This window comes from Aptenodytes patagonicus, chromosome 7, assembly GCF_965638725.1.
Source record: "Aptenodytes patagonicus chromosome 7, bAptPat1.pri.cur, whole genome shotgun sequence".
Classification (NCBI taxonomy): domain Eukaryota; kingdom Metazoa; phylum Chordata; class Aves; order Sphenisciformes; family Spheniscidae; genus Aptenodytes; species Aptenodytes patagonicus.
The window spans coordinates 42,077,996-42,104,621 of NC_134955.1; the positions used below are offsets into that span (position 1 = coordinate 42,077,996).

General features: G+C 38.6%; 1 protein-coding gene across 2 annotated transcripts; it reads left to right on the forward strand.

Moving 5' to 3' along the window:
- COCH (cochlin) lies at positions 1-25,777 on the forward strand. 2 transcript variants are annotated; one of them, XM_076344970.1, is made up of 12 exons: positions 223-262; positions 1,053-1,126; positions 1,351-1,451; positions 6,165-6,321; positions 15,829-15,962; positions 17,174-17,236; positions 18,100-18,144; positions 18,233-18,380; positions 20,147-20,250; positions 21,060-21,286; positions 22,784-23,300; positions 24,054-25,777. In XM_076344970.1, exons 3-12 carry the CDS (start codon positions 1,409-1,411, stop codon positions 24,227-24,229), a joined length of 1,614 nt encoding a protein of 537 aa, XP_076201085.1. In that variant the 5' UTR covers positions 223-262; positions 1,053-1,126; positions 1,351-1,408; the 3' UTR covers positions 24,230-25,777. The 2 variants fall into 2 exon arrangements, with proteins under 2 accessions (XP_076201086.1, XP_076201085.1); XM_076344971.1 differs by lacking the exons at positions 1,053-1,126; positions 1,351-1,451 and adding an exon at positions 1-146 and having other exon boundaries at positions 218-262.
- Positions 25,778-26,626: the final 849 nt, after the last annotated feature.

The following is a 26,626-nucleotide window of genomic DNA, read 5'->3' on the forward strand; positions in this document are numbered from 1 at the left end:
TGGTGCAGCACGGACGGGACGGCCCGCGGTGGGGTGGCCCGGCGGGCACGCTGCGTTGGGCTGCGCTGCTCTCCTCGTCTCCGCTCTCTGCTCCCGCGGGGTGCAGGCGCGCCCCGCCGCCATGTGGCTCGCCCCCCTTCTCCTCGGTGGGTACCGCGGGGAGCGGCTCGGGGCCGGCGCGGAGCACCGCCCCGACCCGCTCCCTGTCTGTTCGCAGGCGCCTTCCTGCTCTCCAGCCCCGTGCGCGGGAGCGACGGCTCGGGTGAGTTGGCCGCTCTCCTCCCCACGGGGGGTTTCCCCCTCGGACCGTCTCTGCCCGTCCCTCCCCGCCGGGAGGCGACGGCGCCCGGGGGCGCCTGGCCGCGGGTACCGGCTCGGCGCGCCCGGTTGTGGCCGCCTGTCGCCGAGATGCGCAGGGAGTCCCTGCGGGGCGCGGGCGCTGCCGCGGACGGGCCGCCCCGGGGAGCGGTGCTTGCTGCGGGACCGCTGCCGCCGGGGAGGGCTGCGCGGGGGCCGGGCCCCCAGCGCTGCCCCGGCGCCGGGGGCCGGCCGGGCCCCGCCGTGTCAGGCTCCTCGGGAGGTGGCCCCGGGGGAGGCTGCAGAGGGGCACGGAGGATGTCTGGGAACGCTTCCAAAGGGGGGTGAAACTCCCTCCTGGCGCAGGTTGAAGAAGAGCAGTGGTGACAAGTGTCCCCATCAAGGGGAGTGCTGATAGCAAGAGTGAGTGGCAGTGTGTCTGTGTGTGTTATAAAGGCGCTCACACAGTGCTTGGCAATTTGAGGATCTCCCATGTATTTTTGACCGTGGAATTGATTAAAAACGTTTTAAACCTGCCCTACCGTTATTTTGACCTGGAAAGCAAAAGAACATACTTAAGATGCCTAGCAGGGCAGGGGCTGCCTGTTGCGCCATGCCCTATTGGACTCCATCCCTGCTGCTGGAGAGCGGGCTCTCCTGGAGCCAGAGTCAATCCACGGGAACCAGGAGCCGTAGGAAGCAGTTGAAGAAATAATGCACCAGAAGGACGCAAGCGGTTTGTCTGCCCCTTCCAGCGGAGCCATTCACTAAGGGAGGGCAGGAGCCTCCAGAAGGATGAGCTTCCAGATGCAGGCCTCGCCTGCAGAAGGTGAGTGACCTCAAGCTTTTCTGAACAGTTGTTTAGGATTTCACAGTCATTAGGAAGCAGGATTTGCTGCTCATTTTGTGCTCAGTCAAGCATTTGGAAAATTCTTTTGTGCTAAACTGATAATAGCTATATGTCACAGGAGTGCTATGGCTAAAAAAGGAAAAAAAATGCCTAGTGTTAGAAAACCTACTCCAACCCCAGTTCCTTTCCTTTTTATTTTACAGGTGCGTTACAGATGAAGTGCTGACTGTCTATCAGGAAACAAGTGAAAAGTTTTCTGTAATGCTTTCTCCTGGGGTTGGAGAAGAAGCCACTGTATCTGAAGGTATCTGGAACCAGCTAAAATAACGTCAAGGGAATATTGGCAAAATGGAATATTGGTACCAGGATGTGTTTGTAATATAAAATGTGAACAGTTACTGTAAGATATTGTCTCTTACCATTATTCTGAGCCTAAATTCAGCAGCATTTGGTTATTGAACTGGAAGCTTGCAGGAACTTTTATAGAAGTGCTTAAATTCTGTTGTTCAAAGTAATGAAAGAACATTAGTTTCCTCAAAAATCTACTGTATTTAGGCTCATAGCTACTCGGGGAGATCTTAAAGGATCTTATACCTTTCCTTGTACTCCCCCTGAAATGCATACAAATACTGCTGAGTTCAACAGTTCTGGTTACCATACATGAGACACTGTGGGTGGGTGAACATTGGCATGTGATGGTAAGCGACCTTAAGTTGATCAGAAAAGGGAAAGTCTCAGATTGAAATGAATGATATAGTCCTGACCAGATTTTTTAAATCCTATTGCCCTTGTCCAGATCAGGATATGTATTTAAGATTACATGAATTAGTATGAAATCTGTGAACATGTTTTCCAAAATATAAACAGGCATAGTTCTACTAGTATGTCTTTTTTTCTAGTATGGATAAAGTTTGTGGGAGTATTCCTTGCATAAGATACAAAGAGCAGGCTTGTTTGAATCCTCAAGATAAAAAAGGACTTCAAATCTTCCTGTTTTGCAGAGAAACAATACTAAATACTGAAAGGAATAAGAAGCATAACAGGGATGTACTTCTCTATTTTACGACTCATAAAGCTATCTTACTCTTAGGAATCCCTATTTTTTTTTGTAATAACATACATAGGGATTTTTTTTTTCCCCTTTACATAAATAAACTCTGCTTTCTCAAAGCAATGCATGGAAATTTCAAGATTAGAAAAGCTCACATTTTGACTATGAATTTATTTTTCTAGAGTCTTTTAAATTAGTGACTCCTTCAAAAATTAAGTGGGAACTTCTACAGGTGGTGTAAGAAACAGCTATTCAGGGCAAATCACAGTACATGGCATGAGGCACCAAAAAGATGGAAACTGATGGAATGATTGAAAGCATGGTTATCGGATGGATGTTTTAGGAGAGAAGTGAGCCTTTGTTTGTTTTTTCTTTTTTTAGGTCAACAGTGATGGAAGACATTCATCCCTACCTTTAAATATGGCTTAAAACAGGAAGAAATACAGTTTCTTTTCTTTGTACTTCACTTTTATGGTGTACCCTGGTGTAGTGTGTTTCTGTGAGGCTTAGAGTGTTTGTCTTGACAGAATGGAATGATGGGCATTTTATTACAGTTCTGGAGGTCTAATTCTATGTCACATAAAGTAGGTCTCTAGTCTTCATCAGAGTCTGGAATGGGTAGGAGTCTAGGACTGAGTCTTTTCCTGTAAATTACAAGCTTATCTTTCCTTCTTCCAAAAATACATGGATTTAGACTATCGGATCACATAAGTGTCCAGAGAAATGCCTCCACTGCTACTGCTCTTGCATTCTTAAATTACAGTGATTAAAACATATGGGTTTTATCTCAGTTACTTGTATATATACATAGCTTTTGGGCGGTTTCTGCTATGATGAAGTATCTTAGACTAACAAAAACAACCACCTTCAATTTTAGTAGTAATATCACATATGAAATTTGAGAGAATTATTAGTATGTAAGCTGGCAAAGAACTGTTCTATATCATCTAGTATTCAGACCTGACTAATACATTTTCCTGTTCGCAACAAACTACTTGCAGTTTTATGGGTTGGATAGCTGATGATACATTAACTAACAGGGCAACGGACTACTTGTAGTCTTACGGGTTGGATAGCTGATGATACATTAACTAACAAGGAAGAACAAAATCCACTGCAGAGTTGATATTGTAAGTCCTAATTTTGGTACCCAGTACTTCTCATCTTGATACCGCACCTAACTTTCCTAATGTTGGTCTCGGTTATAGAATTATAGCTTATAGAAAACTGTACCTATCTACATAGAAAACCAAAATGAAATTGCTGCTTTTTAATTAACAGCATCATGTACTTCAAAGTGTGTGGTTCTTACCTCTGTGCTGATCCAGCTGAGGTATGAACTGCTAAAGCCCCTAGCTACAGTATATCAGCTCTTCAGTTCACACAGCAGCAACTTGCTCCCTTCCCTCAGAAGCCCCCCTCTCATGGTGTAGACGAGGATCATGACAATCTTTTAGGCTGCCACTACATAAAAATCCCATGGCTGGGCTACAATGGATTTCTGTGTTTCCATAGCGAGGGAAAACACAGCAAGATTTTTTTCCCCATCTTCTGTGTAAAATGTTACTCTGACATATGACTGTAATTAGTAAGTACCTGGTAGCGAGGGAAATACAGATCTCCAAGTGATAAAGGGTTCATTAACTAGATATGTCTAATTACTGTCTTTGTATGCACAGCCTGCCAAGGAATTCAGTCAAGTACAGTACATTAGAAATGACAGGTATTAAAACTTACTGTGGTGTCTTGCCCTTTTAGCGGCTGGAAAAATGTTGCACGGTGCATGGCACAAGCAGAACTGTGAGAGCAGAGATTACCAGTGATGCTTATTGCAGTGATTCCTCCAAGGATATCCAGCCTTCCAGCTGCTGTTTTATTCTGATGGTCTTGCTAGTTGTCATTTGGTGGATATTACTTGATTAGTGCTCAGTAATTAGCTAACACATTTGTAGAACTTTCGTGAAAGGATTAGGGCACTCAAACAGCAAAGCAAGTCAATTGCTTTTAGCATAACACCAGTAATACAGCACTTTTAACAATGAAAATATGGAGCTTCCAGGTATAAGCATGGTGATTCTGCTTGTTTTTTCAGACTTTTGTTTTTAAGGCAAATGTATAAGACTAAACATGGAGAGGATGTGAGTAGGTAAGACTGTAAGTCCTAAAAGAAACTTCTTTATTTCTTAGGATACTTGAGAATCAGATTAAATCACTTTACAGTGTCTTGCTAGGTAGACAGCTTTTATTATCTTGAGAAGGGAAAATGAAGAAGTATTTACTGCTTTCTTTTTTCTTACTCTGGACTATATAGACATATCTAAGTCACATCTTTGTGCTGACAAATAGCAGCAAAGATTTTTTTCAGGAGGATGTGATTAAGTAGTTTAACATAATTTCAGTATAGCATTAATGAGGATTACACATACTTAAGAGTAAAACCACCTGCATCGTCTATGAACATACGTGTTTGATTTATGCAGCCAGAATGAACAGACACGCTTCCCTGTGCGCCTCTGTCTGTAACTGTTCTGCTTTTCAGTTCTAAAGTCAGTGAGATTAGCAGGAGGTATGATCTGTTCCATCTGCTGATGAGGAACAGTGTATGCTCCAAATAATTTCAAATACAAGCAATGTTGGGGTCAGTAAACACCCTGGGGTAAGAGTGGAAAGAGTCGGTAGGGAAGCAGGTGAGAGACAGATCACTGATCCCCAAAACATACTCTCCTTGGGATATAATGCTGTGGTGTATGCACCGATACATTGGCCAGTCTCTGTCAGCTCTCATCTTAGTATTGTGAAAAAGTAATACTCCGAGTGCATATAGAAAAGGTTCTTGCACCTTCCAGTGCTCAGCAAGATGTGGTTTTAGGAAGTTCAGAATAAATATCCAGTCGTGATACTTATGATGCTGAATTGATGTTGATCTAAGCCAAAGCCCTAATTTGCTGTGCTATCAGACCAGCTGAATGTGCTGTCCTGTGTAGTAGAAAGGTGGTAGTAAGTATCCAAGATAATGACCTCTGAGTTTTCAAAAGAAAAAGCATCAATTTGCCAAGCAAAATTGTATAGTGCTGTAAATCTGTGCCTGCATACCTACATCACACACATGCAAGCACAGTGAAAGCTTAATGATGATAATCTGAGCAGCAACTTCTAAGAAGAAAAAGGCAGAGTTCTATGTGAAGAATGCAAGTGTCTCAGCTGAATAAATAACTTCTGTCTCACTGGGTGAATCTGACAGTCCTTTGCACAATGATAATGATGTAAACTTCATTGTAACGAATTGATACGAATGTTCTGGATGTTACTATAGTACTGGAGCAAGGGGATGGGTCAGTACTACGCTGGCCTCAGTAGGATTTACTGCAGATGCTAAGGGAAATGCAGCTGTCAGCCTGTTTCGTGAATGCCACTGGAGAGAAGATTGAGTCTCTCAGCTGAGTTCCCAATCAGAGTTTCCAGTGATTCATAGATGTCTTATGGCTGGAGATTACTGTGGGGATGTCAGTCATTTAATTTCTCCTTTGGAGAGTGCCACCTACTCCTGCGTTCCACCAGCCCTCGAAGGTCTTCCCCTTGCCCTTCTGTCTCTGCAGTGAACTGACAGATGTGAATTGCTTTTCCTCCTGTAATATTCCTTGGATATTATTTTAATGTTGTTTTAGTGTTGCTTGCTCATATTTTTTTTTACCTTTTCCACCTTTTTCTGCCACTTCTTTCCCATAAATAACTTAAAAGTGTGTTCTTCCTTGTCATAACTGTACATTTGTAAGCTCCAAAGATGTCTTTACCAACGTACTGGAGCATAAGATAAGACACTGTATCTAATTTCAGTTTCCAAGCTAAAGCAATGTTTGAACCTGTAGAGAGATTAAAAAAAACAAAACCAAAAAAACCCTCCACAAACAAAAAAACCCCAACAAACCCTTAAGATTTTCAGGTCACAGGTTCTTCTTTTTTCTTTAGCTTCCACTGCTATCACGTGCTTTACAAGAGGACTTGACCTTAGAAAGGAGACAGAAGATGTCCTTTGCCCAGCAAACTGTCCTCTATGGCAATTTTATGTCTTTGGGGATGGAGTTTATGCCTCTCTTTCCAGTGTCTGCGGAGCTGCCATACACAGGTAAGTCAGATGATTGCTAATCAATGTGTTAAGCAAGTTTATGTAGTCTTGCCACACTTCTAAATCTTAACTTTTTGATGCCATCATAATAAATATCTTTCTGGACTTCGGGAGTCATATTAACTCAGTAGGAATTTCATTAGGAGAACAAGGAAGAAAAGAATGGCTGGGCGGCTTGCAAGTTATCTGAGTTGTGTTTAAGTGTTCTTGAAAACCACTTTATTAACTTCCTCTGAAATGGCACAGCAGCAGACAGACTTTCACTGTAAGGTTACTTATGTGTCACTGGTAGACATGGACCAATACAGTGTAAATAGTAACTAATTGGAGAATAAAAGCAGATTCACTTTCTGACTTTAATTTACATGACACTTTTTCTGAAATTGTTGAAATCAGTTTAAGCTCCTATGCAAACAGACCTACCCATGATTTGGATGAATGTGGTCCATAGACTATTGCTTTTAATCAGTGTTACGGTGGGGGTTTTTTGGTTACAGCATTTCTCTTCTGACAATTGCTTGCTGGGTGTTAGTCTACTTAATGATCTCTTAATTAGACCAGTATCTGGCTGAATTCACTTCTGCATCAAATAGAAAACTAAGAAAAATATCCAGATAACCCATGTTAAATAGATATAATTAGAAAAGCAGTAATAGTTCCACAGGGGAAGGAAAACAGGCTGGCAGATATCCTACTGAGGTTATCTGGGTTTTTTGGGGGGTTGGGTGGTTTTTGTTTGGTGGGGTTTTGGATTTTTTTTTTTTTTGAGGAAGGACAAAGATTTAATTACTTATTTGAAAGGTAAATTATCTCTTGGATCAATTTTTAATAGGGAAATGTTGGACAAAACCAGCTGGAGACAGTGAGATGTCTACTTCAGATGCCTGTGGAAGCCAGACTGATTCCTGACTGTCAGTCTACAGGGAGTTTCAGACTTTGATTTTAATACTTTGAGAAAGCTTTTGGTTATTAAAGGAGGATTTTTAGCTTCATCTATTAACTGGTTGTACAACTTGATACTTGTTCACTTAGACCTTTCACAGTATGCTTCCTACCACAAAGTAGATTCGAAACTTTGTAAGGTGTTAGGACTTTTAAGATAGGACTGACATTTCAGCAACAGAAATGTGGATTAGACATGAAGAAAAGCCTAACAATAAGGACAGAGACTAGATGGCCTGGGATATTATAGGAACTGCAATAGACCATGCAGTTTCCAAAAACAGATAGACATCCATCTGTCTAGAGTAACTAGATAACTATACTTGATCCTATCTTGAAGCAAAAGTACAGACTAGATCATCCTGCCCAAATTTTTCCTCATTTCTGAGAAATATGTAATTAAATATTATGAATATATTTAAAAGACTTCATCATGTATATAATCTAAATTACTTGGGTTTCAAGAGGTACTCTTGACAAAAATCATTATATTGAGGTACCATACTATATTAGAGAGACCTTTTTTAATGTCCTATTCCTATGAATGAGATCTTATTAGCACTTGTGGGTTACAACGTAAGTTATCCAGAATCCCTTCGAGCATCACTGAACTTCTTAAAACTAGTTTTATTTAGCTTCTAGGTACATTCATGTTAACATATACATAAACTACAGTTAAAACAAAACAAAAAAAATCATGCCATCTTATTATATTTGTATATTCCAGATAAGACTACTGCTGCCCTTGCAGAAAGGCTGAAACTATTCCTAAAAGCTTAAGTGGAACAAAGCGTTTAAAAGAAATGGGGGAAGAGTTTCAATCTTTTTTATCCCCAAGCAACAGAAAGAAACTCTTTCAGAATATATTGATGTGATGCTGAACTCTGCTATAGGAGTATTTTTTATTTAAAAAAACCAACAAACCCAAACCCTAAAATTTTACAGAGAAATAAATGACTAGAAGATAGAGGAAAATAAAGGGGGTTTTGAGTTAACATTAATTGCTTGATACTTGACATGCCATAAAATACATACTAAGCATTTTAAATAATATTTAGGGGGCTATCGTTACTATCCAGAAACTTATTTAAAGTGTCAATTAAAATCCTATAACTTTTAACAAGAATTCAAAAATTCAGGCTATTTTTATAGTATTTAAACTCCAAAGTAAACTAAAACAAACTATTTCTTAAAATTGGATCTAAGGAAAGGTTTTGAGTAGAAACTCTGTCTGGAATATCTCAAATGCTGTAAAGGAGACTAAGAGCTAAGATGCTATAGGGGCAGCTAGAAAGAACTTGGGAGGTATTGTGGGGGTCTGTGTGTATTTGTTTTTAAAGCTTAAGAGTTAGTTTCAAAGATAATTACATGTCTCCATGTGTGTTTTATTGCTAGAACAGGCTTCCTTTCGATCCTTCTGTAAAAACAATGAATGCCTCCATTCAGTGTGCTTTAAGTGTCTTCATGAGTGTTTAAAAAAAAAAGTTAAACTTCAGTTCTTCACTTTTTGTGTATACTTAAACTAGGAAAAGTTTGTGGAAGAATGTCTGGATCAAAGGTTGTTTGGGTTTTTTTTAAGTTTTATAGGAAAACTGAGATTTCTTCCCGTTCTCTTTTTTTCTAAGACAATGTTTGTATTTAGTGATGTAGCCATTTATTTTAACATTCCATTTCATTACTGGTTGCCAAAGATGCCTTTACTTAAAGAGGAAAAAAAGCTCTTGCTATCAAGACCTTTTTCCAAAGGGATTGAAGACTTGAGCGTTTTGAAAAAACACAAAAGTTCCTAACTGGTTCAACTAGGCAGTGGTCTTGAACCTCCCGTGTCAGTGGCGACTGTCTGTTAGAGAAGTCCCACCCAGAAAGCTGGTGGGTCTCAGTTCTGTCACAGCTGGGGAATACTCTTACAAAAAGAGGAGGTACAAGAGATGGAAGATGCAGAGTTCTTTTCAAGATTTGCATAGTCTTCCCCTAGATAATAAAGCACAGGCTTTTATACCTCGCTTAGCTCTTCACTGAAGTCTGTACCTTATAAACTATGTGTATTATTGTTCTCCAGCCCAGAAGCATAGGAGTATAGAAAAATCCATGTTTTTCCATAGTAAGTGTCAATATAAATTATACTGCTTGTGAAATGTGCACCACTGTTTGTAAAACCTGCATCTAACAATCTGTCTCCACAGACATCGCGAGAACAATGAGGGCTCTAATAGCAATGAAGGGATTAAAATATACTCACCCTTCTAATCTGTGTCTTCCAGTAAGGATGGAAATTAACAATGTTCAAGTCTTCTGAAGTTGATAGACTGTAGTAAAGCATTTTGAAAAAGCAGAATATAGGTGAAAATCTTCTATTTAGAACTGCTGTTTTTTGAAGACTACCTTTAAGTTGGGGGCTATTAGTCCTGTTGGCCTTTCGTAGTCAGAACAGAATTTGCTACATGAGAAAGTTGCAGCAAAACCAACAAAAACAATTAGCACCCATAAATACTAGTCCTGGTAAAAAAGGATTGATGACTGGAGGAGAGGCGATAGCTGTTTAGTTCTCAGCTAATTTCAGTGCAGGCTGCAAAATCCAACAAAAACATACAAAATACTTGCTCTTCCTGGCTCTGTGTTGCAATGGCTAAACTCCATATTGGTGTCAAAGTAACTCCAAGAAGATATTGCTAATAGGTGATCACCGTAATTGGCTGTTATCGTGATGTAACTAGTTATGTGCTTTGAGAATTTCATAAATTTCTTCCAAATTACTGAAACAACCACATCTAGTTTAAAACTAGGTATACCCTGCATTACTTTGCATGGTGAGTACAACATAGCTCTATACCTTAAGCACTGTTGAGTACCAGGCCTGTGCCACTACAATGACTGTTGCTCTTATTTTATAGAAAGCATAGCCAGACAACTATCCACCATTTCAAGAAGCATCAGTCTTGGGAGCAGTGCTTATTTAATTTCTTAAACTGAAAATGATTGTGTGAGCATGGGTCAGTTTCCCTCCTCCACATACACTCCAGTTTGTGTGCCGGGTCCAGTTTGTGTGCCAGGTCCAAATTGAGGCCCGATTCCTTAATTTCATATAAACCAAATAATGCTTATTCCTATGAGTAGTTCCATTACTGTGAGGCAATTATTAACACAAGAAAATACTACGTAATGCATGTAAAGAATTTAGCAGAATTCAGCTACAAATAATTCTGTGTACTACAGATGAATAAGCTTTCTGCCTGTTTTAGTTTGTTATATTTGGCTTTTTCTCTCCTCTTTCTTTCCTTATTTTATGTGTAATTACTCTCAGGAAACAGAATATTTATTTAATATTGTTCTTTTTCTGGGCAGAAGAATAGAAGATTTATTTGTCAGGGGAAGAATCGAGAACCTCCTACCAGGCTTGACACTATGTAGGCATAAAGAACTGAGTTAAATCTACCACTGAGTGATTAATTGGATTAATAATCAGAAGGTCAAATGAAGGACTAGGTTCTCAGCTTTTGCAGTTTTGTTCTAGTGCCAATCCACTAAATGGAGACCTAGCCCGGTGTGGTAGTGTTTAGATGCTAAATAGGCATGTAAAATCTTTCCTAACCTTACTAACTAGTCATAGGGTGGAACCATTTCTAGTTAAACATTGGGGTCCCAGAACTCAAGTGTAACAAAGGCATATCATGGTATTACCGAGCTGGCTGCAAAGTGACCACAAACATAGATGATGGCCCCTGAGCTGCCCTAGTGTTTGCTAGAAGAATATTGACAAAAAGGTTGTCTGGCCAGAGGGATTTCTGAGCAGCTGTAGATCCCCTGGGAGACTTTGGTATAGTGCCTGCTTCTGCTGCTAAGTCTTCTTGCAGCCCTATTGCTTTTGGCAGGAAGAGGAGACAGAAAGAGCACAACCTAGGGGCCAGAGGATGCTGGCATGAGACCCTGAGCAGCTCCGTATCAGTGACTGAAGGCAATCAGGCAGCAGTAGGAGACTGCAGTGTGGAGAAGGGGAGGATGCTCCTTGGAGCCATGGAGACAGGCGGATGATGTGGAAGGAGTTTGATGCAGCTGCTGGTAGTAGGAAGGAAAGATGGGAATTCAGGTAATTCAGCTGTCTTGTCTTAAGCCCCTGAGGATAACTGTTTTCATCCAAGGACCCTATAGGAAATGCCAGCTGCTATCACAGCCAGCACTCTGTTAGCAATGGGAACAGGAACTTCCAGGTCAAAATTATGTTCTTGGGTAGGATGGCAGGCCTTCATCTGTCTGCTCTCTCTCTTCTGCTGAAAAAGCAGATAGCCTACCTATAGACATATATGATGAGCATAATGATTAGCATAAAAACATACCATGTGAGTTTCTGAGCAAACATTTTGCTTCTGGACACCAAGACTAAATCAGCTCAATATGTACTTCTAACAGCCCAGTTGCAGTCCTGCTGCCCTTGGGCTTGTGACCCTTGGCATAGAACATTCAGTCTATGTTCAAATCTGTTGCTCTTCACTCTTTAACACTACTATACAACAAGGGGAAAAACAATCTTTGTCTATTTCACTGACAATGTTTTGTTATCTTTAGACAATTTTATCTAGCTGATCCTTACCTTACACTTAGAACTAAGCCCATTTAAGGGAATAGCTACTTGGCTTCATCTCCAACAATTTTAAACAAGTCAATAGCTTATAAGCATGCTGCAAAAACTGCTTGCTCCATCTGTCACCACTCTTGGAAATTCTAAGAAACAATGGAAAATTTACCCAGAGGAAAAAGATTTTCACCAGATGAAAATCTTGTGTTTCCTCTTTCTTTTAGCAGGAGATGGTATTTCAGCTTTCTACTGCTAAGATTACTGGCTGCAGTTACATCTATAAGGGTCATCTCCCGTGGCTGGAAGAGTCTCTTTGTGGTCTAGGCATCAGTTTTGACGTGCAGGCTCCTTGAAAAATGCATTCAAAATTCAGCAAAGGCAAGCCAGCCCTGCATCTCTTTCTGTGAGAGTGCAGATAAACAGTTCTTGCACTTTACTTTCAGCTTCAATCCCATCTGCTCGTTTACCTCAATTCAGACTTTTAGGTATGTTTTAGATGAAATTCCTATATTTCATAAGACCTTCCCATATCTTCTGCTGCCCTTGGCCAGTATACTTTCTTCCATGAGCTATTGTGCAGTAAGGTACTGGATTGCTTCCTTGTGTATCTGCTTTTCTGTTTAATTTGTGTGCATTTTTGAGTGAAAAATACCATTTAGGTATAAATTAGTGTTAATAACAAATCATAAAGCTAAGCAAAAGAATGGATTGACAGCGTTTATATAAAGTTGCTGTCAAGCAGCCCTGGCAGGAGCATGAAACATAGTGAGTAAGGAAGTGAAAGCTGTTCCTGGCAAATCTGCAGAGTTCCAGTTGAATCAAAACAGCCATGGCGTGCAAGTCAATCGCACAGGAGCAGAGAACAGTGGTGAAAATCAAAGCAGATTGTAATGACATAAATCATTCTGAGGAAATGCATAGGTACTTCTTCACTGTTTAAATACCACTGCAGATCTACACAGGATGAAACTCGCTTTTAAAGTCAATCATAAATGATTGTGGAAAGGAATTTGCCAATCTGATTCAGAATACAAAGGCAGACTGACAATATGATTTATTCCACTTCAGCATATATGAGCATGCGCTCTGAGTAAACTTGCTGGAAGAAGTAAAACCAATGAGATTGTAAAAGGTGGCTTAAACAGTTGTTTATCTACAGAACAAAATGGCAAGAAAAGAGGAATAACTTTCATAAAGATATAGTTCATGTTATATTCACATCTAGTATCAGCCCCCCACTTGCATTAAAAATAGCAGAGCTGTTATATGGAAATAGTGTATCTTCAGAAGGCAGTCGAGTTTTGACTTGTGATAAAATACAGAATCAAATGTTTTCAATAAATAGTTAAGGAGCAAATAAATCTACTCTGGTTTCAGTGGAAAGCTTCCAATATCTAGATCTTTTTTTTTTTTTTCCCCCAGAATGATTACATGGAAATCAAAGTGAAAAGACCAGTAGACAAAATGGAAGTATATAGACAAACATGGTCATACTGAGACTAAAATAAGCTGAAATTGTTGCTTCCAGGAATAATTCTTAGGCTGAGCTTTCAGTATGAATGTGTTCTTGACTTTAATTCAGCCAGTGCTCAAAGTTGCAAGTCCACAACAAAGGAAGGGGGAAGAGCTACTAAACTCTTCTTGGGAGCTAACTTGGGCATTGATCAGGTATGCTGATGCAAGCCCAAAGTAGCTTCACTAAAATTGCAAGTATAAACTTAAGCTAGGAATTGTTCCAATTAAACACAATATATTCTATTTCTGACACATATTTCCTTATCCATTAAGGATATATTCATATCCATGAATACCAAAGAGAACCAGGTACTGGAGAAGAAAATTATGTTCTAGTTAGACTGAAATATTCTAAATACATTAACGTGTTATTTTTCCCAAAGATAATTTTGCCTTACTGACTTTTCCTGTCCTTTAAAAACAACCAGTTAGAGGCTCTGGTCTGATTTTTCTCTCACTGTTTTTTAAAGAACTGTAAAGTGCTGTTTGTATTTGCCAACTTCATAATCTGATTTTAAACTCATTCAGGGTAACTTTACTAAAGCTCCTCTGACTATATACTGTAAACAATATTCCTGGATGAGAAAATATCTGTATATTTTGAAACTACTACCATAATCTTCCAAGCTACAAGAATTAAATATATATAACCACAGTTCAATTTAGAAATGCAAATCATGTCCATGAATGAGGAATGTATTTTTACAGCAGTCCACAAGGAGATTTATGTGGAAGCTGCCTTTGCCACAGATACCCAGAGCTCATATTACCAGAAATATATGCAAGATTTTCTAAACTCTGGTCTTGATTATTATACTTTTACAATGTTCTAAATCAGATTAGGCTGGGATCTCTTCTCAAGCAGGAAGCCAAACAGATAAGAGAAAGAAACACAAAGGCGCACATTGCTGTGTTTAAATAGTCTTGAAACGGTTGTTTATCTCCCACAGTACTGTACCTGCCCAAGTACTACAAAGCATCAAGCTTTTACTCCCTCTTAGAGAAGCTTAACATTGAATTTTGGCCTCTAAAAATAATAACTGTTCTTTCAGTAGCACATAAAAAGAGATCTGAAGAGTTCTGATATTCTTGTCACTTGAGGTATCCAAATACAACCAACCACAACAGCCTCTCTTCCTGCAAAAACAGTGAAGTTCTCTCTGGGCTGCTTTTAACCCTGAAGTTTCCTAAATGCATAAATCTATTGTCCTGCTGGGTATTCACACGATCCTCAGTCCACAAGCATCAGCAAGCTTTTCAAACTAGCTATTCCTTTATTTGTCTCAGATGGCAGGACAGATCTGGTAGGCAGTCTCAAAACCTGTTTGTTGAATCATGAAATGAAACTCAACAAGGGAAAAATGACAGTGGCTTTCTCTAAGTACTAGACTATGACCTCTAAAAACTTGTCTAGGGTCTGGGTGGTTTAGGTTCAACTCTCTTCTCGGTTTTGGTAAAACTTCCTCCATAGATTTTGCTACAAGTTTTCTTGTCGCTTCTACGTTTCTGAACTGACCCTTCTAGTAAGGCACTAAGGAGTATAATAGTCTTATAATACCGAATATGACTTTATAAGATAGTTTAATCAGTAAGCCTCTTGGTATTTGTTCTGAATTTATTTTTTTTAATTAATCCATTATAACTGTATATTAAGGATGCATTGCAGTATGCTTAAACTAATGAAGATAGCTATGACTTGTTTAACTATTACCTAAGTATTCCAAATTCTGAAGCTGCGATTTGGTATGTTACTCGACATCTCTGTCAGTGAAAATTACACAGTTGAACTGCATCTACCATTGATATACTATTTCCAAGTCCAGACTGAAAGCAATCTGGAATCTTACATGGATTGAATTATTAACTTGCATTTATTTATTTCATTTGTTTCAGACTTCACATTTAGTGTTTACTACAGGTGAATAAGAAGAATAAGATGCTTTAGGCTTTGTTCTTATAATTATCAGTAATCTGATGGTTGCTATCAATAATGTCTATCATTTCTGACTTCAGTCTCTAGTTGCATAACAAGGTATCCTACATATCTATTACCACTATAAACAGCAATTTTTCTTCCCAATTTTCTTAGTTTTGGTCATTTGGTAGTGAAGTATGCTGAATTTTGTTTCAGTCACAAATATTTATGAAGCATAATGAGCTCAAATATGTTTTGCTGGAGCTCTTTCCTTTAGGAATTGATATGTCATTAAAACATCACTCTTCTGCATCAGTATGAACACTGCCAGAATTTCAGAACTTCCTGACCTTTTTTTTTTCCTAAGTCTGTGGTGCTCTGCAGAATAGTTTCTTTTAAAAGCCTTTTCAGCAATTTATAGCTTGTTTTAGCCTGAACACAACCGCCTGCCTATATGGCATCTTTTTCAGGAGGCTAGTGTCCAATGTACTAATGATGGTATAATTGTATTGCATTTTCTTGTGATTAAAATGTCTGATTTATAACAACTCTTTTTGCATCTCAGGGGGGTGATCAGCAATGCAGGAGGAGCTGTAAGGGTACAGACTCTCCCAGGACAGGAAAACTACCCTGCTGTAAATGCCAACGGGATCCAGTCTCAGGTGCTCACTAGATGGGCTTCGTCTTTCTCAGTGACTCGTAGGTGGATCACACTTATTATTTTGCAAACTATCTTTGAAATATTAACAGAAGTCTAGGAAACTGCTTCAGTGCTCTTGTATGCATAACCAAATGTGATTGCTATCTGAAGTGTAGTAACAAAAGTTTTCACTTTTAACTCATTATTTTATCTTCATTTTTCCACAGTTTCCTTAAAATACTATTCCAGCTAGACTAGCTGGTCTGTAGCAGAAGCTGATACATAAAAATGGATCACAGTTATTTACAGTATAATGACGTGATAACAGGCAGTTGGCAGTGCAGTTCCACGACAATTTAAGCTGCTCTAAGTCAGTGCTTTGATCCTGCTATTGCAGTCCTGTCCTCCTACCGCTTCCAGCCGTATAATTTTATCCCTTCTCTCCCCCTGCCTGCCTTCATGCAGGCAGTAGCACTTGTCGGGCCATTCGAAGAGCTTGTGCAGCGTTCCCTGCAAACAGAACACTGACCCTCCAAAAATAGGAATGTCAGCTTAGATGTGATGTGGTCATTAAGCTACAGTGTGACATAGTGGTTTTTTCAGAAGTTTTTGTCCGCATAGTTGAGATACTGTGCCTGACTGCAAACCAGTTATTATGCCCTGCCACTTGGTGAGGTTAAACCACCCTCATAAAAATGTATAAAGCAGCCTACTGGTTATATAAGCCATTGTGGTTTCAAAAATATTGAAGTGTATGTGTTTTCTGGTATGTTCTTTCAAAGTTTGGGAAACAAATTTCTCTAATGCGTTTTTATTGTTTACATAGCTAAAATTCAGCCTACTATCTCTAAGATATTAGTAATCCTTGTATAGTGTCCATTGTAAATTAATAGCTAAGAACTTGGAATTACAGGTGCTTTTGATGAGGTTGTAAGTGAAATCCACTTCTCCAGATCAAGTCCTGAATGTATCTGCTAGAAATAATGTCTGCTATAGTTCAAAAACTCTCGTCAATTAGATATGCTGTAATTACTCATCAGCTGCTATTGTTTCAACTGCAGAAGCTCAAACGAGAAGTTTATTGCCTGTAAAACAAGGAGTGCAATACTGGATTGCACCAAAGATCTGTCTAGGCCTGCGTTCTACTGGAAGGGTAGCTAATGGCAGATGATGAAGAATGGTTATTGGAAATACAGCACTCTTCAAGCACTTGTAATTTCATCTAAATACACTGAAATACAGTAAATTTATTCTTCCAATATTTTAACAGGTACCAAGAACACAGTGCTTGAAGTGGTTGGGCAATCAGTATCAACAGCACGTCCTTCTACAGGTACGAGATCTCTGCAACAAGGGAAGCCTCATGTGATAAGATGTGCTACAGTGCATGAATCCCTGACTAAAATGCCGTGTTTCATAGGATTTGTTTATTTTTAAAGAAGAAAATGTATACAATATCTGTTTTTGCAGTATATCTTTCATCAGCAAAAAAAGGAATAATTTGTAATCGAGGAGATTGATTCTGACTTCAGTAGTGTTCATGTAAATTAAGAAAAACTTGAATGAATTTAGAAAAGTAATACAAAGAAAGGAGGGAAAGCGTTCATGAGCTCATGTAATATTCCTTCCTATTAAGTGACAGAGAAGGCAGACAATGCATTCCTTCTTACAGAACTACTCAACAGCTGAGTGCTGTCAGGGCTTACATAGCAGAGATTTAGATGTTACGTGAATTTCTCCACAGAAAATGCTGCCAGTAAAAGGCTAGATCGGTTTTTATGAAGGTTAGTGGTATATAAATACTGGACTTGGATCTTGTTTGTGAATAGACTGTTTGCTTTACAGTTGAAGTCACAGTTTGCTTCCAAACCATTAAAACGGCACACTGTACAGCAGGATTGCTAACTGAGAAATGGTAGCACTTGGGATGGTGAGCTACAGCAACCCACCCAGTTTTCTACGTTTCAGTAATCAGCTAGGCAAGTGTAGAAAGGAAGGTTAAACTGTTTCATTTGAAAAAGAATGTTCTCTAAGGAGCAAAGCAGTAGTAGTACAAGTTTAATAATTAAACCGATTGACAGTTCTTACTGCGGATAGATTGCAATGTAATTCTTGGGAGTCTGAGCTTTTTCTGGTTCACTTTTGGCTGTTCATCTTGTTGTTCTTAAATGATCCATGCTGTTTCCTTCACTGAAGGTAAAAGACCTAAGAAGCTACTTGATAAAAAGGCTGGAAACAAAGGTAGGAACCCACAGATTTAACTTTTGCAAAGCAAAATCCTAATGTTTATTTGGTGTTAAGTCAGTCTAATTATTTTGGGTGTTCACAGACTGTAAAGCTGATATTGCATTTCTCATGGATGGAAGTTACAACATCGGCCAACGTAGATTTAATTTGCAGAAAAACTTTGTTGGAAAAGTAGCTGTGATGTTGGGAATTGGAACAGAAGGGCCTCACGTTGGAGTTGTACAGGCCAGGTAAGAACAGATCTATGCAAAATATAACTGAGTGATTAGTAAGAGAAACCAATTAATACATCACTCCCTATTTTGCAGAACAGTATTCACTCAATAATGGCGGATGAATAGCAAGAGAAAGCAAACTCTTTCTAGCTGTAGTACTGTTTGCTCTGTGCTACTCAGATGTCCATGTGAGAAGCCGTGAAAAATTTGATCATCTTCTGCCTCTGTGATACTTGATATTTGGATAGAGAGAGCAGCCGGACTTTTCACAGCCCTTCTGCTGCTGACAGTTTTGTAGCTCATATTAGTAAAACAGCAGAAAGCACTCTGCAAAGGAGAGATGGCTCTTTAAAAATTGTGGAGAGAGAATTGTCACAAATGGCTGTGTACATATACAAAACAAAAAACTGCTCTTGCCAACCTGTAGGTTACTACAGCTAGTATTTTTAAATTGTAAATGGTCACTTTTTTATTTTAAGACTATTCATACTACTGTGTATGTTCGCAGGCTGCAAAACAGTCTGAAAGCCACTGCAACATCCAACATGTTGGTAAAAGGTTTTTTGGAGCCACAGCTCAGTTTGCTAGTGCTCAGCAGTAGCAGTTTTCCAAGGCTTAACCGCTTTGCTATCGCTTCTGGAATAAAGGAAGCCCAAAGAAGCCTTTAACTCTCTTATTCTAAGATGACAAAACACCTGTTAGATTAACACAGGGTTTCTCTACTGTATCTTTCATCATTCAAGTCTGTTCCTCTCCCATACCTTTAGACAACAGCACAGTTGATGTCTGCGTCTGATTTAATGACCTAGGCGTGCTTTTGTAGTCACTAGAAAGAATGATCATGTTCACAGCACAAACCATCTGAACTGCTTCGGATGCCTCTTTTAGGATGTAATTAATTCCATCCTCAAAAATCCAGTCTGTCCACTCTAGACATCAAAATCTAAGGGAAAGGAGCCTCACTTTTGCTGTCCTGGGTTTAAATACTACAACGTGAGGAACAATTCCTGGAGAAACTGAGTAATCAGTTCAGCACCTTGAACATTCACCTCTTCATTAGAAATTAATCTTACAAGCAATTATCTTTGTATCTTAAAATGTACCATTTTAACTGTTATTCTGCCATGAGATTCAGCACTGCAGACCAACGCCGCTTGGCACAGGGGTTCATTCCAGTGATTCTGATGCAGGACCAGGCCATTTATTCACAGCAGCAGCTCTTTGACCTGCAGGTGTTTTTCTTTCTACTCTTTGCATGACAAATTTCTTTCCTACTATAAATCAAAAGTGAAATCTGGAAACTTAGTGTAGCTAGACTTTCATTTCTTAAATGGAGTCAGTAGCTAACGTACCTTAAAACTTCTCAAATTAAATAACTCAAACTGTTTGCGTTTCACAGGAATTTTTTAAGAACAAGGTATTTCTCATACAAATAGTGGAAAACCTGCCAACTTTCAATCACACAAATGCATTTAGCTTAACATCTGGCATGTTCTAACTTTTTTCCTATATATATTTTCAACCTAATGTTTTCAGCTGCTTGATAAGCATAAGAATCATTCTGTTCTTAATTTACCCACCCAGCTAAATAAATCCTTTTGCTAAGGATTGTGAGAATTATTAAGGTAGGATCATCCTTCTATTTTAGGAATTAAAAATATATAAAGAAGAGTGTATATTACCAAGAACGAAATGATTCAAAGCGTGTTTTAGCTTGCTAATGCCATAGTGGTATGAAAAGTGAACTACATCCTTTATTACTCTGTTTTATATTTCCACAGTGAACATCCAAAAATTGAATTCTATCTGAAAAACTTCACTACTGCGAAAGAAGTTTTGTTTGCCATAAAGGAACTAGGGTTCAGAGGAGGCAATTCTAATACAGGTGAGTTCATACCTCCATGCAAATAGAAATTATTTATTTACATTTCCAAATACGTATTTGTTTTAATATATATAAGTATACATATATACGTACTGAAGTTCTTATAATTCAGTTAGTTAGGAAAGAAAGTGTTTTAAATGCCACGCTTATCTTAGTCAGGTTCAACATTTTTCCACTAGAACATTGCCACATCTTCCATTTCATTTCCAGAAGTTAGGGTTACTAATTACACATTTAATTAGAGCAGAAGTGCAAATATAATTTCCTGCGTTTAGACAGTAATCAACTTTTCACTAGTAACAGTGATATCTTCAGACAAATTCATATCTAAAAGGCTTAGCATTTCATTCTTGTTGAGCTGCTAATTAAAGTTAGAATAATCTTGGAATTAGTAGTAGGTGGTTGTGAAGAGATGTTTGCCAAATGAGGAAACTGAGCATTCCAAATATGTTGCATTTCACAAGCTAAATTTAAGTAGCTCTTAAGAACTTTCTTCCTTCCAATTCTAATATCTACTTCCTAGCACAAAACTAGACCTGTGGGTGAAAAAGTGTCAGTGGTTTCTTCCTCAGCTTTACCTGTAGGTGTGGTTTTTTTGTGGGGGTGGTTTGTTTTTTTGAGGTTTTTTTTGGTATTTAACTTACAGGTTGCTCAAGCTTCATTATTATCAAATTTCCTGGGACACTATTTTGCTTTTACACTCTGTTAGACCTGTAATCATAACCAAATTTCAGCACAATTTCATATAGGAAACTGGTATCAAAATGTAATTGCATATTTCTTCATATTCTTTTCCTGTTCAAAACTAGGGAAAGCTTTGAAGCACACAGCTCAGAAATTCTTCTCTTTGGAAAACGGAGCACGCAAAGGAATTCCCAAGATCATTGTAGTGTTCCTAGATGGCTGGCCCTCAGATGATATAGAAGAAGCTGGCATAGTGGCCAGAGAATTTGGAGTCAATGTATTCATTGTATCTGTAGCGAAACCCACAACAGAGGAGCTGGGAATGGTACAAGACATTGGTTTTGTTGACAAAGTAAGAGAGAATATCATTATATGTTTTTCACTCATGGGTATGATTCTAGAGAGTTTACTTCATGCTAAAATCTTAATGAACTAATTCTTTTTTTTATATATTATATATATAAAATTAAAATATTCCCTCAAAAATGCCTGTGAAGCTATCCCTGCTGATAAGTGATTTAAAAGAATATCACTAGGAAGCCTAAGGGAACACTTGTTTTTCTTGCTGAAGGGGGCTACACAAAGGTACCGAAGTGCTATCGCTGTCCTCCCAGTTCAGAGTCTTGGCCAAGCTGTAGCTCTTGGACTTTGTAATTACATGAAGATTCTCAGAGTAGGAGATTCCCCTATCAATCATAGGTACGGTTAAATGTGTCAAAGGCAATAAAACACAGATATGATATCTCCTATCCTGAAATGGCAGATGGGGAGACATACCTTTCAGTGCCTGCTCTATGGAGGATTATTTACTTACTTTCACTACAAAGAGGACAGGAAAGATTGAAAAACACATCCTAACAACTTCACGTGCAAGCCGTTCATCTGGGATGAAGAGTTTTAGATATTGCTCTGGATGAGTTAGAGTGGCAATTCGAACACAGAGCTGCTACTCTCACATGAGCTTTCTAATCACTAGGTCTTTACTTACTCTCCAGGGAGAAAACCTCTCATTTTTCACAGGGATGTTTTAGATGTTTAATTTCAGCAGAAAATTCACAGCTCAGAGCATGAATAGAATGAAGCACTACAGCTCTGCTGCTTCCAGGCACAAGACGGATAGCTTGCTGTCCACCCCAGTGTTATTGAAGGCAGGTCCAACTCTTATATACTTATAGGCACAAAAAAGACATGACCTTAGGTGACTGAGGCCTGCCCTCCCCAACCTGCATTTTGATCTTAGTCAGATTAGTTATCACCTTGGAGAGCTGATTTTAAATTTAACCCCTTCCTCAATTACATTGCACTTTACATGCATCCTATAGAAGCCAGGGGAAAAAGAAATTTTACTTTGAATGACCTGGAGTTATATTTCTACCAGACTGTATGTCTGTGTTTATGAGACATCACAGATTAAAAAAATAGAGTGCTTACCAAGTTCAAAGGGAAAACACAGAAGCCTAATTTTCAGTGGATAAGCAAAAATACAGAACTTTCAATCCTTTGTATATTCAGTAGCGATGACTTAGTTCACTTTCAAAAAACATAATTGTAATTTCCAGTTGTTACAATTCTTATGAATAAAGTGAAATTATTTGAAATTTCCAGAGGTCGGGAGGCAGGGTTGACTTTATTATTGGATAAAATAAGTTATATTATAGCTTTCACAAACTTCAACTGCAGATGTTTGTCCTCAATTTCTTTACAAACAAGTAAAAAAACCCTACCCCAAGCCCCCACCATCAGGCTCCATTTCTAACCTACCTTTGAAAGAAAATCGCGTAGATGTCTGATTATTACCCATACAGCCACTGTGTCAGTATTCACTTCTTGACTTTTTGTTTTCAAACAGGCTGTCTGTCGAAACAACGGCTTCTTCTCTTACCAAATGCCCACCTGGTTTGGTACTACCAAATACGTGAAACCTCTTGTCCAAAAATTGTGTTCGCATGAGCAGATGTTGTGTAGCAAGACATGCTACAACTCTGTCAACATCGGTTTCTTGATAGATGGTTCCAGCAGCGTTGGAGAGAGCAACTTCCGCCTTGTGCTTGAATTCATCAGCAACGTTGCAAAGGTTTTTGAGATCTCTGACATTGGTTCCAAGGTCGCAGCTGTGCAGTTCACATATGATCAGCGTACGGAGTTCAGCTTCACAGACTACACCACAAAAGAAAAGGTCCTCTCGGCTATCCGAAACATTCGCTACATGAGCGGTGGCACTGCTACTGGTGATGCCATTTCTTTCACAACTCGAAATGTGTTTGGGCCAATGAAAGATGGACCTAACAAAAATTTCCTCGTTGTTTTGACTGATGGTCAGTCTTACGATGATGTTAGAGGACCTGCTGCTGCTGCACAAAAAGCAGGTAAATGAGCTATCTTTAAAAGTGGTGGAAGTTGATTCATCCTATTTCTGCTGCACTGTAAATGTTAAGATTTTAAAGTTTGCAAATACAGCCCCAGTGAGTGAATCAAGTATCATACCTGTTTTAAATTCAGCAAAATGTAATCCCCAAGGAACTGTTTTCCATTAGGATGAAAAAAACCAGTGCTATGGAGCCAGGTATGAGTAGACTCATTCATGGCAGCTTAGTGAAAAACATACACCCAGTCTTATTTCCCTAAACAGGAGAGAAATTAGTAGATTAAAAATAAAGAGCCAAGTAGTGATGCTCCAATCAGTGATGCCATCCAATACAGCATGACTCCTGCTCTCCATCATCATCTAGGAAGGAAATAAGCATTTTTGGCCAAAAAGCTTATTAGGCTGCTGGTGCTTGAAAGCACTAAGCATACACAAAGGATCCAAATTTATTTTCAAAATCATTTTATACAATGTTACTTGTGTTTCAAGACTGACATTGCAACTGCTACATTCATATGTATCACTACAAAAACAACTCAGACACTAGCTCTTATGATACCCCATATTTCCTTTATGATTTTTACTGAGACAAGTCTTCTAATTCCTATATTTAGTGGCAAAATCTAATCAACTTTGACAGACTGCAGGTATTGAAACACACTTTTCTGATCCAGATTAATTCATGGATGTAGAAATGGTTGTTTTTCTTGTATCCGTAGGCAAAATGGTCTTTTTTTTTTTTTTCTTATTGTAGGAATAACTATCTTCTCTGTCGGTGTTGCCTGGGCACCTCTGGATGATCTGAAAGACATGGCTTCTGAACCAAGAGAATCTCATACCTTCTTCACTAGGGAGTTCACAGGATTGGAGCAGATGGTTCCTGATATTATTAGAGGCATCTGTAAAGATTTTTTGGACTCTAAACAATAAAGCAAAAATCTGCTGTTGGATGTTACTACTTTGAAACTAAAATCATGAAACTGAAATGGTCCCTCTGAAGTACAGATGTTTTATTCTTATATATACTATCATAATGCAAGGGAAGAAGGGCTACTTTTTGTTTCTGTAGTCAGTCAAGGATTCTTGTGAGCTTGTTAGAAGTTGTACTTAATACTGGAATGCAGAATTTGGCCAACAGCTATTATTTTCAATAATATATAGTATCTCCAAGTTTAAGCTATGCATATCGTGCACTTAAGGCTATCAGATATCAGCAGAGGAAACAATACAGCTCTGACATTTTTGCTGTCACTTGCTAGATGTCTTCTTAGGAGTTAAAAATAATATAATTTTAAATACACAATACTATCTTCTATAAGCCTTCTGTAGCTTATGATTCTGTATCTTTCCAAGGAGTTCTGCTGATAGCTTGAAGTACTTTCAGTGCTTCAGTTGCACAACATCCATTATTGCCAGGTAGTTTAAGAAAAGGTGTGACAGATTGTACCTAAACAGTCTGTTTTTACTAGTTGAGGTTTTGCTATTGTGAACAATACTGCCATCGGGTTGGCAAAGTTTACATCAAAAGACATTTAATTCTACCCACAGATTTCTGTGGATCGATGTTGTTTGATTCTTTTGGCACAGATTTTGAAAGGTATTTAAGGCACAGTAGTTCTTTTTGAGGGTCTGGAACCTGACATATTAGCTGATACTACTGCTTTCTACACCATTGAACTCAACAGCAATATTCCTAATATATCTGATAACGGGATTTTTTCCTGTCTACTGCCTTGTACCGTCTTAATTTTACAAAGTTGTTATTGGCTAGGCAGTTAGAGACAGGAGTCTTGGGCAGATTAAATTAGACCACACACTGGGAACTGAAAGCATTCAAATCCAAAGGTGTATCAAACCTTGAAACCTACCTGGTTTATATCAGATTACATGGTTGGAAAAGAAGAGAGTAGGCAGACACGTAGTGGGATTCAGAGGCTCACAGAATAATAGCTTTCTAATGCTAGTAAAAAGATCTTTAAAGATCTGTGACGTTCGCTGAAGATGAAAGAATAGTTTTCTTGAAAAAAGGCTTTAATTTGATTACATATCTAATAATGTGTTGATATATTTATACCTACATGCGTGTGGTTAAAATAATGCAATATTCACGGTTATTCCAGATTCCTGGTGTGAATAACAGACTTCAAGTATTCTTTAGAACATAAAGTTTTTTGCAAGTAAAATATATAGTAGAAAACAAAACAGCACTTTTCCTATCAATCTAGGGTTTCCCTTTTTTCCTCCCCCCCCGCTACTGATTGTAAAATTCCTAGTAGTTATGGAGTGGCACAGAAGGGATTGTACTCATCAGGCTTTTGTTGTGCATTTTTTAATAACTTATGACTGGCTATATATTACACTAAACATGAATGGCAAAGATGCCTTGTATTTTTCTATTAATTGTTATCCTTAATTTTGTTATGTGTTTATAGATAAGAGTATTCAGCTATTGCTGTATAAATTCATATGCAATATCAACTTTGTGCAAAAGTTTAATTCATTTAGTTTATAAACTTTTTATAGAAATATATATTGCAAGAAAACTGGGACTGCTGCTATCCATTTTAATATCCTGTAATATAAAAGTCTTTTTATGATGAACCTCATGTAGTATAGCTTAAGTTGCATGTGATGCTTCCTAACTATTATCTTAAATCCCAGTTTGCAAAAGAAAAAATCCTGAATTATCCTTAAATAGCAAGAATATTATTTATACAAATATTTTAATTTGAATGAGTCAATATCAAAGTTTTAGTCATAGGTATGATGATAGTTGAATCTTCTGAATATAAATCGCATGCCAGCTAGTAGAATCACATTTTCCCTCCCACTTTGTTTTTACTATTGCAAAGGAGGCGGCAGCTTTAGTCATGTCATTCATTCATCAAGGAAAAAGCAGGTCTGGATCTCTGGACACTGAAACCTGCGGAGCTAAATGTCCAAATATTTCCATTTCACAGGAATGGTGATGACATTACTTTCACTCTTCATACAGCTTGACTACACTGAGGTAGGAAGTGGCAGGTACAGAAAATACTTTTTTAAATATACAAAGTTTTTGTGGAAACAAGCATTTGTGAGCACAATTTTGATCTGGAAAAAACAGTGGTGGGATACGGATAAAAGGATTGAGACGGGTGAGATACTGAGCCAGGGTGGAAAGGATGGGGACTGTGCTGTAAGTAGAAGGTAAATCTGAAGGACGAACAGCATGGTAGAGGGTAGCAGACATGATTTCAAGTTCTGTTTTGGGTAAGAAGGTAGGTAAAGCCACAGTACAAGGGTTCAGTTTTATGCTGCTAGACCAAGCAGCATAAAGAACGTGAA